This window comes from Saccopteryx leptura, chromosome 9 (assembly GCF_036850995.1).
Source record: "Saccopteryx leptura isolate mSacLep1 chromosome 9, mSacLep1_pri_phased_curated, whole genome shotgun sequence".
Classification (NCBI taxonomy): Eukaryota; Metazoa; Chordata; class Mammalia; order Chiroptera; family Emballonuridae; genus Saccopteryx; species Saccopteryx leptura.
The window spans coordinates 24,464,351-24,478,960 of record NC_089511.1 but is presented as its reverse complement, the minus strand read 5'-3'; the positions used below and the strand labels follow the sequence as shown (position 1 = coordinate 24,478,960).

The 14,610-nt window shown below is 45.4% G+C and overlaps 1 protein-coding gene across 2 annotated transcripts in view; it reads left to right on the top strand.

The window, feature by feature from the left end:
• The window catches only part of WDR59 (WD repeat domain 59), a 96,426-nt gene that overhangs the window by 47,037 nt on the left and 34,779 nt on the right, over nt 1-14,610 (top strand). For both annotated transcript variants that reach the window (XM_066349416.1, XM_066349414.1), the window contains exons 10-14: nt 5,873-6,029; nt 7,482-7,561; nt 9,027-9,159; nt 9,292-9,416; nt 11,828-11,992. In XM_066349416.1, the coding sequence (XP_066205513.1) occupies nt 5,873-6,029; nt 7,482-7,561; nt 9,027-9,159; nt 9,292-9,416; nt 11,828-11,992 (660 nt within the window). The remainder of the gene's footprint in view (nt 1-5,872; nt 6,030-7,481; nt 7,562-9,026; nt 9,160-9,291; nt 9,417-11,827; nt 11,993-14,610) is intronic.

The following is a 14,610-nucleotide window of genomic DNA, read 5'->3' as shown; positions in this document are numbered from 1 at the left end:
GCGAAAATCCGACATAAAGTACTTGGTAAGTAATTATTATTATATGCTTGAACTTGCTATAACTCTGCTTTATAAATTTTATAAAGTAAAGTTACTTCCCTACTTTATAAATCACCATTACTGTGGAACTGGTGGGCGGTTAGAAAATTTTCCTACTAACAGAGATACAAAAGTGGGCGGTAGGTATAAAAAGGTTGACCACCCCTATAATACAGTATTATTAACGTTAATCACTGCACTATACATTAGATTCCTCAGAACTTAATTATCTTATAACTGGAAGTTTGTATTCTGTTGTGAAGTTGTAAAGTACTGTACCTCACTTCCGCGGGTTTACGTAGAGACACCAAGTCCAGATGAATTTTGAAGGAGTTTTATTAAAGGAGGAGATTACTAAATATGCCGGCTGCATATGACTAACACGGGGCATTGCAGATCCAAATCGTGCAGCCCCAAATGTATCTCAGAGGCTGGTTATATACCCTTTGACCACACACAGGTTGGGGCGGCATGACAGCATGACACAATCATTAACAAGATTATAACATTTGTCTAGGGGATTTAAAAAAACGTTAAAACTTTCAAGGTAACACAATGGTGATGTTATTTTACATATCAAAATACATTCATAAACCTTAGTGTCTATCTTTCCTCCTTTGCCTAGGTACATGTTAATCTCAGGATTCCAGGAAGGGAGGGAGAGCTAAAATCAGTGTAGGGTGGTATATAAATTTTGTCTCTTGCCTGACCTGTGGTTGCGCAGTGGATAAAGCGTCGACCTGGAAATGCTGAGGTCGCCAGTTCGAAACCCTGGGCTTGCCTGGTCAAGGCACATATGGGAGTTGATGCTTCCTGCTCCTCCCCCCTTCTCTCTCTCCTCTCTCTCCCTCTCTGTCTCTCCTCTCTAAAAATAAATAAATAAAATAAAAAAAAATAATAAATTTTGTCTCTTATTGAAAGGGAAAGGAAGTTCTTCAGATAACCTTGATCCTTTCAGAGAACTAAAACTAAATGACCCAGTTGTCCTTGTAAGTCAAGAGATTTCTATATCCTTTTCCCTCCATTTTCCAAAGAGAGGACAGGACAGAAAGCCTGACTTTTCCTCTATAAAATGGCATTGCCAATACTGAGTTTTACAGTTCTCTGGCACCTTACCACACTCTCTGACATCTCCGCTTCTCCCCAACCTCTCAGCCCTGGTAACTGCTATGCTACTTGCTGTTTCTATGAGTTCAGCCTTTTTTAGATTCTACATACAAATGATATTATACAGTATTTGTCTTTCTCTGGCTTACTTCACTTAGCACAATGCCCTCAAGGTTCATCCATGTTGTGGTAAGTGGCAGGATCTTCTTCTTTCTCATGGCTGAATAATATTCCGTTGATGGACACGTAGGTTGTTTCCATACCTTGGTCATTATGAATAATGCTGCAGTGAGACATTTAATATTTGTGTGGCTGTGGACAAGCCATTTAATGTTTTTGAGCAGTGGTTTTCTCCTTTGTAATATGTGAATAATAATTTTTGCCTGGACTGTGGTGGCGCAGTGGATAGAGTGTTGACCTGGAACACTGAGGTCGCCAATTTGAAACCCTGGCCCTGCCCGGTCAAGGCACATATGACAAGCAATCACTGAACAACTAAAGTGAACCAACTCTGATTTAATAATCTGTATCAACTCCTCTTCTCTCTGTAAAATCAATAAATAAAGTCTTTTTAAAAATATGAATAATAGTCCTTACGATGCCTTCCTTTTCTATTGTGATAAAATTCACCATTTTAAAGTGTGGAATCCAGTGGTATTTACTTGTTGGGCAGATAAAATGTATTATGCTCACTTTGTTAAAGATAACATGAGGAAGCCGTCGCCCAGGTGATATTAATGTGTGTTGGGGTGGGCTAAAGGCAGGCGGAATCCTTGTAGCCTGGGGCTTGGTTTTGGGATTAAGCCTTTCCTACCCTTTTTGATGTGGGGTGGTGCAATCCAATCATGCCTCAGAAGGTGACTTTGGGTTGGAGACTTCCCTACTTTGTATATTGGATTAAAGGTTGTGAAGCTACACTATAAAATGGGGGCAAAACGGGACTTGGCTCTTGGTTCCTGAGGTTAGCATGAGAGAGCGGAGAGAGTAGAGCCAGCAGCTAAAGGAGGCCACGTGGAGGAGGCCAGGAGAAGCAGCCAAGATGGCGGAGTGCTGAGTGAGATGCCAGTTTGTGTAGAGTTTGTATCTGGGATAAGGAAGGAGATGGGGAACTGAGGAGAAGAAGGCTGGTGAGCTAGAAACCTTTGATTCTAGGAAACTCGGATAAGTCAGTGGCTTTGTGAGCACTGAGTGTGACTGGGTTTTGGAGCCCAGTGTGTATTTTTACTTGCCCGCCGGGTGCAAGGTAGGATTAAAGGCTATGGCCCATCAGTTTTTGGCTCCATGGTTTCTTTACCGACTGTCCGAATCCAATGTGAACCTGCAAGGGCCGGGCTGCTGTGTTAGTGGCCCCGGCCCTGCCTGCTGGCTTTACATTTGGCGTAGTCTGTGGCAGGATTCGATACAGATCGGCAAGGAGCCTTTGAGTGGTGGAGTAGAGGACTGGCTAGTTTTAGGGTTCCCCATGGCTGTCCTTTTGGGGATTGTAGGCTGGCTGACTTTTACAGCCATGCGTGAGGAAACTGAGAGCTCTGTAGAAGAGGCTGCCCAGGACCTGCAAACCGAGCAGCAGAAGGAGCTGGAGCAAACGCAGGAGAAACCGATGCTGATCCTGGAGCTGGAGGAAGTGCTGGAGGAGGAGGCCGACCAGGTGTTCGAGATTCGCCTGGAAATGGAGCAAATGCTGGAGGAGGATTCAGAGGTTCGTGAGTTGCAGCTTGCCCTGGATGTTGCGGAGAGCCAGCAGCAGCGGGAGGCCGGGGCTGAGGCTGAGGCTGAAGCTGAGGCCGGGCCCGGAGCTGCAAGGTCTGCGGAGCAGAAGGCTGCGGCAGCCCGGGGCTCGAGACCGGCAGCGGGAGCTGGTGTTTTCAGTTCCTCTTTGGAGGATGAGGAGAATCGGGCTGGAGTTGCAATCTGCAGTCTCCATAAGATAAGAGCCCAGCTGGAAGGAGCACCTACTATGGCCCCGGTAGGTCTGCGATTTGGGGACATGCTTTTCGGAGCAGAGATGGAAATGCTGACTGCCATTGCCACGTGCTCCTCTTTGGGACAGTGTAAGACCTGCGAGGACGGCAGGGATGAGGGGGGTGGCTGACGCCCTATGTGCGTGGACTGATTTCCTGGACTACGACTGGAGTGGGCATTGGCTCCTTTGTTGGATAGACTTATGGATTACCGATTTTGGACAATGTGAAATACCCTGATGGGGGTAGGGGGTGGCTTTGCTGGAAGCACTCCCCTGCCCCGGGAAACTTTTCCCATAGGCTGAGGACATTTTGCGCTTTGGGCAAAGTGCTCAGAGACTGGTGAAATGTACCTTTGTAATTGTTGAAACTGTATGATTTTTGCTATTGTAATTTGTGTAATGTTCTAATTTCCTTGCACAGGGATGCCGGTGGTATAGATTGTGGGTAGTAAAGTGAGCATAGGGGTGGATTGTTGGGCAGATAAAATGTATTATGCTCACTTTGTTAAAGATAACATGAGGAAGCCGTCGCCCAGGTGATATTAATGTGTGTTGGGGTGGGCTAAAGGCAGGCGGAATCCTTGTAGCCTGGGGCTTGGTTTTGGGATTAAGCCTTTCCTACCCTTTTTGATGTGGGGTGGTGCAATCCAATCATGCCTCAGAAGGTGACTTTGGGTTGGAGACTTCCCTACTTTGTATATTGGATTAAAGGTTGTGAAGCTACACTATAAAATGGGGGCAAAACGGGACTTGGCTCTGGGTTCCTGAGGTTAGCATGAGAGAGCGGAGAGAGTAGAGCCAGCAGCTAAAGGAGGCCACGTGGAGGAGGCCAGGAGAAGCAGCCAAGATGGCGGAGTGCTGAGTGAGATGCCAGTTTGTGTAGAGTTTGTATCTGGGATAAGGAAGGAGATGGGGAACTGAGGAGAAGAAGGCTGGTGAGCTAGAAACCTTTGATTCTAGGAAACTCGGATAAGTCAGTGGCTTTGTGAGCACTGAGTGTGACTGGGTTTTGGAGCCCAGTGTGTATTTTTACTTGCCCGCCGGGTGCAAGGTAGGATTAAAGGCTATGGCCCATCAGTTTTTGGCTCCATGGTTTCTTTACCGACTGTCCGAATCCAATGTGAACCTGCATGGGCCGGGCTGCTGTGATAGTGGCCCCGTCCCTGCCTGCTGGCTTTACATTACTACATACACAACATACCTTCTTTTTGAAAAATTGTGTATGAAAATGCTTTATAAACCACAAAATGCCACGAATTATAGGGGGCAGCCTATTAGCCTTCCAACAACTTTTCCGTTGCCACATTGATAGCTGCTGATTAGAGGCAATATATTTCTCTTAGTGTCAATTTGAAAGGGAGTGCGGGGATGATTAAAGCTACCCTTATACATTAAGCTGTCACCCTAGGGCATTTTTGAGCATAGAAGATAATTTGGGTATTAAATGGTTTTTGCATCTGGGAATACTTGTCAACAGCAGATGTTGACAACAACAGATGTTGTTCTTATGAATTGAAATACTTCTCTGGATTACTATGTTTGCTTTTTAAAATAAACAGAGAAGTACAGGAGTACTGCCAAGAGGGAAGGTGGAGATAAATGTGCTCGGAGGTGATGATGGTTTATTCCTTAAAGAACACTCACTGTCCAGTTGTCAGTCAAATAGGCCCCTTAGCTACCTCGCAGATTGGGTGTTGAAGATAAGACCTGTCAGACCTCAAACTAAGTGGAAGGTTTTTGTTTTGTTCCACTTATTTATGTATTTATTGGTTGATCCTTTTTTTTTTTTTTTTTTTTTTGGTATTTTTCTGAAGTTGGAAACGGGAATGCAGTCAGACAGACTCCCGCATGCGCCCGACTGGGATCCACCCGGCATGCCCACCAGGGGGCGATGCTCTGCCCATCTTGGGGCATCGCTCTGCCGCAATCAGAGCCATTCTAGCGCCTGAGGCAGAGGCCACAGAGCCATCCCCAGTGCCCGGGCAAACTTTGCTCCAATGGAGCCTTGGCTGAGGGAGGGGAAGAGAGAGACAGAGAGGAAGGAGGGGGGAGGGGTGGAGAAGCAGATGGGCGCTTCTCCTGTGTGCCCTGGCCGGGAATCGAACCCGGGACTCCTGCATGCCAGGCCGATGCTCTACCACTGAGCCAACCGGCCAGGGCCTCTTGGTTGATTCTTTTATGTGCCCTGAACAGGGATCAAAGCTGCAACCATGGTGTATCTGGGTGATGCTCTAACCAACTGAGCTACCTGGCCGGGGCTGGAAGATTTTTTTCTCCTATTAGCTGTAGTATTTGGGGCAATGTGGAGGCTGTGCTTCACATGGATGGTATGGCCCTGAGCATTTCCACAGGTAGAATAGTGCTTGCCGCTCTGGGCTTTCCCCTAGCTTGCCAGCACGCTCAGTCTGGGCAAGTGCTCAGTAGCGTGTAGAGAGAGCTCAGGGAGAACCTCTGGGATGTGAAACATTGCGTTCCCATGTGCAGCAGTCAGAACATTTGCTTATTTTAGAATATATTTGAGATTCTACAGGTATTTAGTTTAGCTTTATTATTATTTTTTTAATTGCTGTGGTCCCTTCCAGAAGCAAAGAAAACGTAAAACGTACTGTAAGATGGTCAACTTACAGTATTTGGAAAACTTCCTCAGATGGGTTGGGGCCTTCCATCATCCAATTTATTTTGGGAAAGAATTCCAACTTTGTTACTCAAGACTTAGCTAATTCTCCCTGGAATAATCACCTGCTCGTCTCTTTCTTGCTGTAGCCATTCAGCAATGGGTTGGTCACTGTGATGGTTCCCCAGCTGCGCAGGGAGAATAGTCTTCTCTTGTGGAATGTCTTTGACTTGAACACCCCAGTCCACACCTTTGTGGGGCACGATGACGTGGTGCTGGAGTTCCAGTGGAGGAAGCAGAAGGAAGGTGAGTGGGAGAGAAGACTGCTGCCTGGTTTTCATTTGAGCCCTCTTCAGCATCTTCAGCAGCAGCTCGATCCGGGACTGCCTGAGTGATCCTGTGAGGAGGGTAGGGAAACAGGGCTGGGCTTTCGGGACAAGAGAATCAGGGCTCCACTCCCTGTAATCATAGATGGGTAAGGGCCGTGCGGCTGGGGTTCTTTTAAGCTTCCTCCTCTTCTGTTGCGTTCAGTGTATTCTCTCTCCTGTGTGGAAGAGACCTATGAGAAATTGATAGACTTGCTGTTGGATCATTTCTAGGGCTGAAAACTCTGGAGTCACTACCCTCAGAACCCTCTGGCAGCTGCCCCTCGGCACTCTGTTGATGAGGGAGATGCGAGGTGATCACTGCCCACCCCATATTCACAGTCTCATCACAAACACATAGTGGTATTTTACCTCCCATCCCTTTGAAGATAAGTTTGGCCAAATGACTGGCGTTGAACATGAAACACGGTGCGGTCTCTCCTGGTTGAAGTGTAACTCATTGCCTTGGCCATAGCGGCCTCTGGAACTCCAGATGGAGCTGCTCTGGTCGGGGTGAGGACGAGGTAGAGAGAGTCAGTGAACATGAACCCACTGAGGTTTGGGGTATTTTTGTTATTGCAGCTTAATCAGCCAGCTGTCACTGATTGTGGGATCAGAATTGCAGTGGGAATCAGGAAGCCCTCGGCCTCAGTTTCTCCACCAACTCACCATGCAGATTTAGTTGCAGCCTCTCATAAAGCTCTTTCGTAAAGCACCCTGAGCCTTTTCAGAATAATTTCCCTTTGACCAGACCTAATAGTGGAAACATAATTCTGTCAACTCAGAACATTAAAGATTTATTATTCATTTTATAAAGGGATGCATGCATCTCTACCAAAAATTATTTTAAACAGTAAGATGTCATGATGCATTTAAAGCAATTCATTTTACAAAAATTTATTTATCCCCAGCTCCTCTGGAGCATATAAAAGAGGAACATTTGTGGAGGTGAAAGTTTAATGTGACATTAAACCCCAGCACTGCTCTTCACCTGCTAATGTGCTGGTTATTATTTCACTTCATTTAAGTTTCTGCTCAAATGTGACTTCCTCAGGGAGTCCTCTCTAAAAATACCTCCCCCATCAGTCTCTGTCCTCTTATGTTTTTATGTCCTCTGTGTTTTTTTTTTTTAATAACAGTATCATTACCGGATATTTTATTATATATTTGTTTGTCTTTTTTCACCATTGGAATGTGAGATGTATAAAAGCAGAGATCATTGTATTCATGCTGTAGTCCTAGTGGCTAGTGCCTGGTATATAAATGTTTAATAAATATATGTTTGTCAAGTGGATGGCTGAGTGAATGAATGACTCTCACTCCATTGCAACCTGTGGCAAAATTGATGTTGAATCCGGAAAAATTTCCAGGATTTTTATTTGGTGATTTCTAGGGTCCAAGGACTACCAACTGGTTACATGGTCACGGGATCAGACCTTGAGAATGTGGCGGGTAGATTCCCAGATGCAGAGGGTATGTATACGTTGCTGCCGTGGAGGAGTGTAAGCCGATGCACTAGAAACTTTCAAAAGTACAAAATTTGGTATTTATGGGAGTTAGAGGATACATGATAGATATTTAATATGTACTTGCTGATGGTCAAGTGGCTTGTGTATACCACACTGAAGCTTTGAGGTCTTCAAGAACCAACTTCAGTATTCAGCACTTAAAGGCTGCAACATCTCTGGATGTCTCTTTTTCTCTTGTCCTGGTATAAGAGGGTATGGGTAGCAGACTTGGCAAATGGCCTGTGGTCTTCACTGCTTTCTTTTCTACTTGGGCCAGGAAGTTTACCCTTACACACTAATGTTCTGAGCCCTCTGTGTCCATCAGTGACACCTGTTCTGTGAAGCCTTTTCCAGTTTTTACCCCATGAATGACATCAATTTCTTTTTTATTTTATTTTAATTTTTTATTTTTGTGACAGAGACAGAGAGTCAGAGAGAGGACAGATAGGGACAGACAGGAAGGGAGAGAGATGAGAAGCATCATTTCTTTGTAGCGGCACCTTAGTTCATTGATTGCTTTCTCATATGTGCCTTGACCGCGGGGGGGGGGGGGTGCGGGTGGGGGCTACATCAGACTGAGTGACCCCTTGCTTGAGCCAGCAACCTTGGGCTCAAGCTGGTGACCTCAGGGTCTCGAACCCAGGTCCTCCGTGTCCCACTCCAACGCTCTATCCACTGTGCCACTGCCTGGTCAGGCTGACATCAATTTCTTACATGAACCACATTGGTACCTGGTGTGAACTGCTCTGCCCTGCCTTAACCTGATTTAGTAAGTTACATTTCTTGAAGGCAGGGGCCATGTCTTACTGTATCACAGCACTGTGCGGAGGGATAGAAGACGCTGGGTGAAATTTGCAGCACTGCCAAGTATGGAGTCATTCTTGAGAGCATTTTGGTCGATTATCATCACCTTACCATTTGCTCTTCAGGCGTCCCCAAACTATGGCCTGCGGGCTGCATGTGGCCCCCTGAGGCCATTTATCCGCCCCCGCCGCACTTCCAGAAGGGGCACCTCTTTCATTGGTGGTCAGTGAGAGGAGCACTGTATGTGGCGGCCCTCCAACGGTCTGAGGGACAGTGAACTGGCCCCCTGTGTAAAAAGTTTGGGGACCCCTGCAAATGCTTTGAAGGTTATGATATTTTGGGGGTTAGCTGAATAATCCTATCAATGTTTCGAATTTAAAAGAATGTTGTCTGAGGCTTGCATAAACTATAAAGAAGATGAAAAAATTCCAGGGTAGAATAATAGAACCAATTCTCCTGTGTATCTGACTAGAGGGAGTTGGTGATGGATGAAACCTATTTTGATTTTATCAGTGTTTGGCTAACATCTCTATCCTTTGTAATTCCCATTTTTAAGTCAGAACTCTAACCAAACACGGTGACCATTTCCACTGCTCTAGAGTTAGATCTTCTACCCTTTGTTGCAGCTATGTGCAAATGACATATTAGATGGTGTTGATGAGTTCATCGAGAGCATTTCTCTCCTGCCGGAACCAGAGAAGACTCTTCATGCTCAAGATACGGATCACCAGCACAACTTCAGCCATGGAGAGGAAGAAGGTAATTGGTCAAACTGATGTTTTGGGTGAGGTGCCCGCTACGCATTTCAGAGTTGTGGAAGATATCTTAGAACTGCTCTCTGACTCAATTCCAAAGATGTTTGCCAAGAACTGGACCCCTCTCTCTTGCTAGTCTTAAAGGAGGACCCCCCAGGCAGTCTCCTGGAAGAGAAGAAGTCAGATCAGCTGGGACTGCCTCAGACTCTGCAGCAGGAGTTCTCCCTGATCAATGTGCAGATCCGGAACGTCAATGTGGAGGTACTCCCCAGTTCACTGGCTTGTGTCTTGTGCTTGCGGATGGCAGTTGGTGGCAGAGAGGATGACTTCAGCTCTGATTTCGGCTAGCACATAGCTTTGCTGTTGTAACAGATAAGTCTCTCTGCTTTTATTTTTCCCCCCTACATTTTCTAAAGAAATTGATGTTTTACAAATGCAGATTTTTTTCTAGCCATATTACTTTCTTTTTTTTTTTTTTTTTTGCAGAGGCAGAGATAGACAGGGACAGACAGACAGGAACGGAGAGAGATGAGAAGCATCAATCATCAGTTTCTCGTTGCACGTTGCGACTTCTTAGTTGTTCATTGATTGCTTTCTCACATGTGCCTTGACCGCGGGCCTTCAGCAGACCGAGTAACCCCCTGCTGGAGCCAGCGACCTTGTGTCTAAGCTGGTGAGCTCTTTGCTCAAGCCAGATGAGCCCGCGCTCAAGCTGGCGACCTCAGGGTCTCGAACCTGGGTCCTTCCGCATCCCAGTCCGACGCTCTATCCACTGCGCCACCACCTGGTCAGGCCATATTACTTTCTTATAAGATGAACTAAGAGATAAACTAATGTTTATATGTCTTAAAATCTTAGAAGCTTCCATACCTTATTATTTTACTGAATGTGAAGGTACTTAGATCTGGGAAGGCTTAGCAATTTGGCAAAAGTTACCAATGAAGTTAATGGCAGAGTTGAGTTTGGAAGCTAGGCCTCCCAATTCTCTAGCGGCTTTTGTGCTTTGCTGTTCAACTTTCCCTTAAAGTCGGTAACGTCTTGGGTGATTTACGTTTGTGGTAAGAAGGTAATCAAACCTCTTTATTCACTTTACACGTGGAGAGGTTTGCTCTTTTTCCTTTTGGGTAGATTATGAAATTCTTTGCTTCAGAGAATGTAGTCTCTCTCTCTAAAGGACTTGGATAACTTGATTAGCTTTTTGTTTGCCCAGCTTCAGTTGACAGTAGGCATGGAGATAAGCACTTGCATAATTACCTCATTCGGGCTTTAAAACAGCTCTGCAGGCCTGACCTGTGGTGGCGCAGTGGATAAAGCATCGACCTGGAAATGCTGAGGTCACCGGTTCGAAACCCTGGGCTTGCCTGGTCAAGGCACATATGGGAGTTGATGCTTCCAGCTCCTCCCCACTTCTCTCTCTCTGTCTCTCTCTCCTCTCTAAAAAATGAATAAATAAAATAAAAAAAAAAAACAAAAAAACCCCCCAGCTCTGCAACAAGTGCTTTTATCCCCACTTACCGATGAGAAGACGGAGACACCCAGAGATGAAATGACTTGTCCAAGGTCAGCAGCTATTTGGCGGAGGAGATGATATTTGAATTCAAGTCCCCACATTTCCCATGGTGGCTCTTTTCACTGTGATCCAGGTATCTTCTCTAATTGGTATGATTAGAAATGAAAAGAAGAAAGGATCCTCAGATTAATTGGTTATCTATGTCAGCTCAGTTGAAAACAATGTGGATACCTGGTGATCTAGTTTAAGAAGGAAATCTTGATTCCTCTCCCAGAAGTGCTTTCTGAATTGAGATATAATTCACTTACCATAATTTAATCTCTTAAAGGATATAATTTAGTGGTCCTTAATATATTCACAAAGTTATCACCACTAATTCCAGAGCATTTTCATCATCCCGCCCCAAATCCTCTATCCATTAGCAGTTATTCCCCATTTTCCTCTCTCCCTATCCCCTGCCAACCACTAATCTGTCCATTTCTATGGTTTTCCAAGGAGTACTTTTTACTTTATTATTATTTTTTAGTGAGAGAGAGAGGGACAGATAAACAGGAAGGGAGAGAGATGAGAACTCATAGTTGCAGCACCTTAGTTGTTCATTGATTCCTTTTTCATATGTGCCTTGACCCGGGGGGCTCCAGCTGAGCCACTGACCCTTTGCTCAAGCCAGTGACCTTGGGCTTAAGCCAATGACCTTGGGATCATATATATGATCCCACACTCAAACCAGAGACCCTTCACTCAAACTGGTGAGCCCATGCTCAAGCCTGGGGTTTCAAACCTGGGTCCTCAGCATCCCAGGTCAGTGCTCTATCCACTGCGCCACCACCTCGTCAGGCTTCAAGGAGTACTTTTTAAACTGAGTCAGATATTTAACTTCTTCCTGCATGACTTTCCTTTCTCAAAATAAACATAAATTTTAGCCTACCTTATAACTTTAGGATGAAGATTTTTTTTAAGTCAGAATACTTTGAACTACTAAATCAGTGCTAAAATTAATGAGTTGTCCAAATCTTCCAAATTAATTTGTTTTTGGAGATTCTGTCTTCATCTCTGAAGATTTCAGGGAGTAGGAGCATTCAGTTAGCTGATTTAAATCCATTTACATCTAAAGACCCTTTCTGGTTTGTCTCCAAAGTAGTTGTTGCTTTGTCTGTTGCAGATGGACGCGGCAGATAGGAGCTGCACAGTGTCCGTGCACTGTAGCAACCATCGTGTGAAGATGCTGGTGAAGTTCCCTGCGCAGTACCCAAACAATGCTGCCCCTTCCTTCCAGTTTATCAACCCCACAACCATCACATCCACGATGAAAGCTAAGCTGCTAAAGGTGGGGAATCTGTGTTCACATATTCTCCTTGGTGTTTGTAAGAGATCTCCGCTCATGAGCACAAGTGTCTGAGCTGAGTAGTAGATTTGAATTAAAACACTAAGATTAGCCCTGGCCGGTTGGCTCAGTGGTAGAGTGTCGGCCTGGCGTGCAGAAGTCCCGGGTTTGATTCCCGGCCAGGGCACACAGGAGAAGCGCCCATCTGCTTCTCTGCCCCTCCCCCTCTCCTTCCTCTCTGTCTCTCTCTTCCCCTCCCGCAGCCAAGGCTCCACTGGAGCAAAGATGGCCCGGGCACTGGGGATGGCTCCTTGGCCTCTGCCCCAGGCGCTAGAGTGGCTCTGGTCGCGGCAGAGCATCGCCCCCTGGTGGGCGTGCCGGGTGGATCCCGGTCGGGCACATGCGGGAGTCTGTCTGACTGTCTCTCCCCGTTTCTAGCTTCAGAAAAATACAAAAAAACCCAAAAAAACAAACAAAAAAACCCCCCATGAAGATTAGCAAGTCATCTGTCCTGATATGCCAACACCAGAGTGTTAACTCTTGCCATTCTTTTTTTATAGAAAACATTAGAGCAGTGGTTCTTTTTTTTTTTTTTTTTTTTAAGATTTTTGTTTATTAATTTTAGAGGGGGTGGGAAAAGAAAGAGGGAACAAGAGGCATTTGTATGTGCCTTGACTGGACAAGCCCAGGGTTTTCAGGGTTTTGAACCAGCAAGCTCAGCATTCCAGCTCTACGCTCTATCCATTGTGCCACCACAAGTCAGGCTTTATAACAATTTATTTGAGAGAGAGAGAGAGAAAGAGAGAGAGAGAGAAATATCAGTTTATTGTTCCACTTACTTTTGCATTCATTGGTTGATTCTTGTATGTGCCCTGACTGGGGATCAAACCTGCAACCTTGGTGTATTGGGACAGCATTCTAACCAACTGAGTTACGTGGCCAGGAAGGAGCATTGGTTCTTGACCTTTTTGTGTCATAGAGACCCTTTGAAAATCTGATGAAAACTAGGGACCCGGCCCTGGCCGGTTGGCTCAGCGGTAGAGCGTCGGCCTGGCGTGCGGGGGACCCGGGTTCGATTCCTGGCCAGGGCACATAGGAGAAGTGCCCATTTACTTCTCCACCCCCCCTTCCTTCCTCTCTGTCTCTCTCTTCCCCTCCCGCAGCCAAGGCTCCATTGGAGCAAAGATGGCCCGGGCGCTGGGGATGGCTCCTTGGCCTCGGCCCCAGGCGCTAGAGTGGCTCTGGTCGCGGCAGAGCGATGCCCTGGAGGGGCAGAGCATCGCCCCCTGGTGGGCAGAGCGTCGCCCCTGGTGGGCGTGCTGGGTGGATCCCGGTCGGGCGCATGCGGGAGTCTGTCTGACTGTCTCTCCCCGTTTCCAGCTTCAGAAAAAAAAAAAAAAAAAAAAAAAAATTCATTCCATAGAAAGAGATAGCGCCATCTTCAAGTGAGGCTGGCTGGTGGCATGGGCAAGTGTGTGAAGAGGTGGCGGTGTCAGAGAGAGGTGGTCCAGCCTGGCATCTGGTCTTCACCCCTACAGACTCAGAACCTGCTTTATCATTTCATACAGAGCAGATGAGGCAGAGTTCCCATGAGAACACCCACAAGCTGGGGTCACGTACCTTTTGCAGTGTGAGCAGCATCACACATGAAGTCACGGAGAAGTTCTGACAAAGCCAAGCTAACCTGAATGCTGTTACCTTTGTCTAGTTTGTTTCATATGTACTTGATCTGTCTTCTTGGAGTATGACCTGTAATCAAGAAATTTTTATTTTATTTTTTAACTACAGTTTATAGTCAATATCATTTTGTTTTCATGCCAGCTGTACAGCATAGGGGTTACACAGTCATACACTTTACTAAGTGATTCCCCAATATTTCAAGTACCCATTTCAAGCACCATATCTAGTTACATAATCAAGAAAATTTTCAAGTGTTGTAAGGATCTATGAAATGCTAATTACTCACATTTTGTGATATTTGACATTTTGTACTTAGAATTTGAATATTTTGTCTTGTTGAGACATACAAAAAAAAAAGGTAGATTTTCCTTTTGATATAAAAATGATAGAATCAGGAGATATCTTTAAAGGTTGAAATCAGTGCTTTCCAATAGAAATATAATACATGCAACATGTAATTTAAAAATTTCTAGTAGCCACATACACAAAAATTTAAAGTAGGAGGTAAATTAATCGTTATAATATTTTAATTTTAATCCAATATACCCAAAGTATTCTCATGTCAACATGTAATCGATATGAAAATTAAAATTATCGAGATAGTTTACATTATTTTTGTACTGAGTCTTTTTTTTTTAATTTTTATTCATTTTAGAGAGGAGAGGGAGAGACAGAGAGAGAGAGAGAGAGAGAGAGAGAGAGAGGAGAGAGAGACACAGAGAGAGAAGGGGGGAGGAGCTGGAAGCATCAACTCCCATATGTGCCTTGACCAGGCAAGCCCAGGGTTTTGAACCGGCGACCTCAGCATTTCCAGGTCAACACTTTATCCACTGCGCCACCACAGGTCAGGCTTGTACTGAGTCTTAATATTCAGTATGAATTGTATGCTCACAGCACATCTCAGTTCGGACAGCCACACTCCCTGGCTCAGTGTCCCCGTG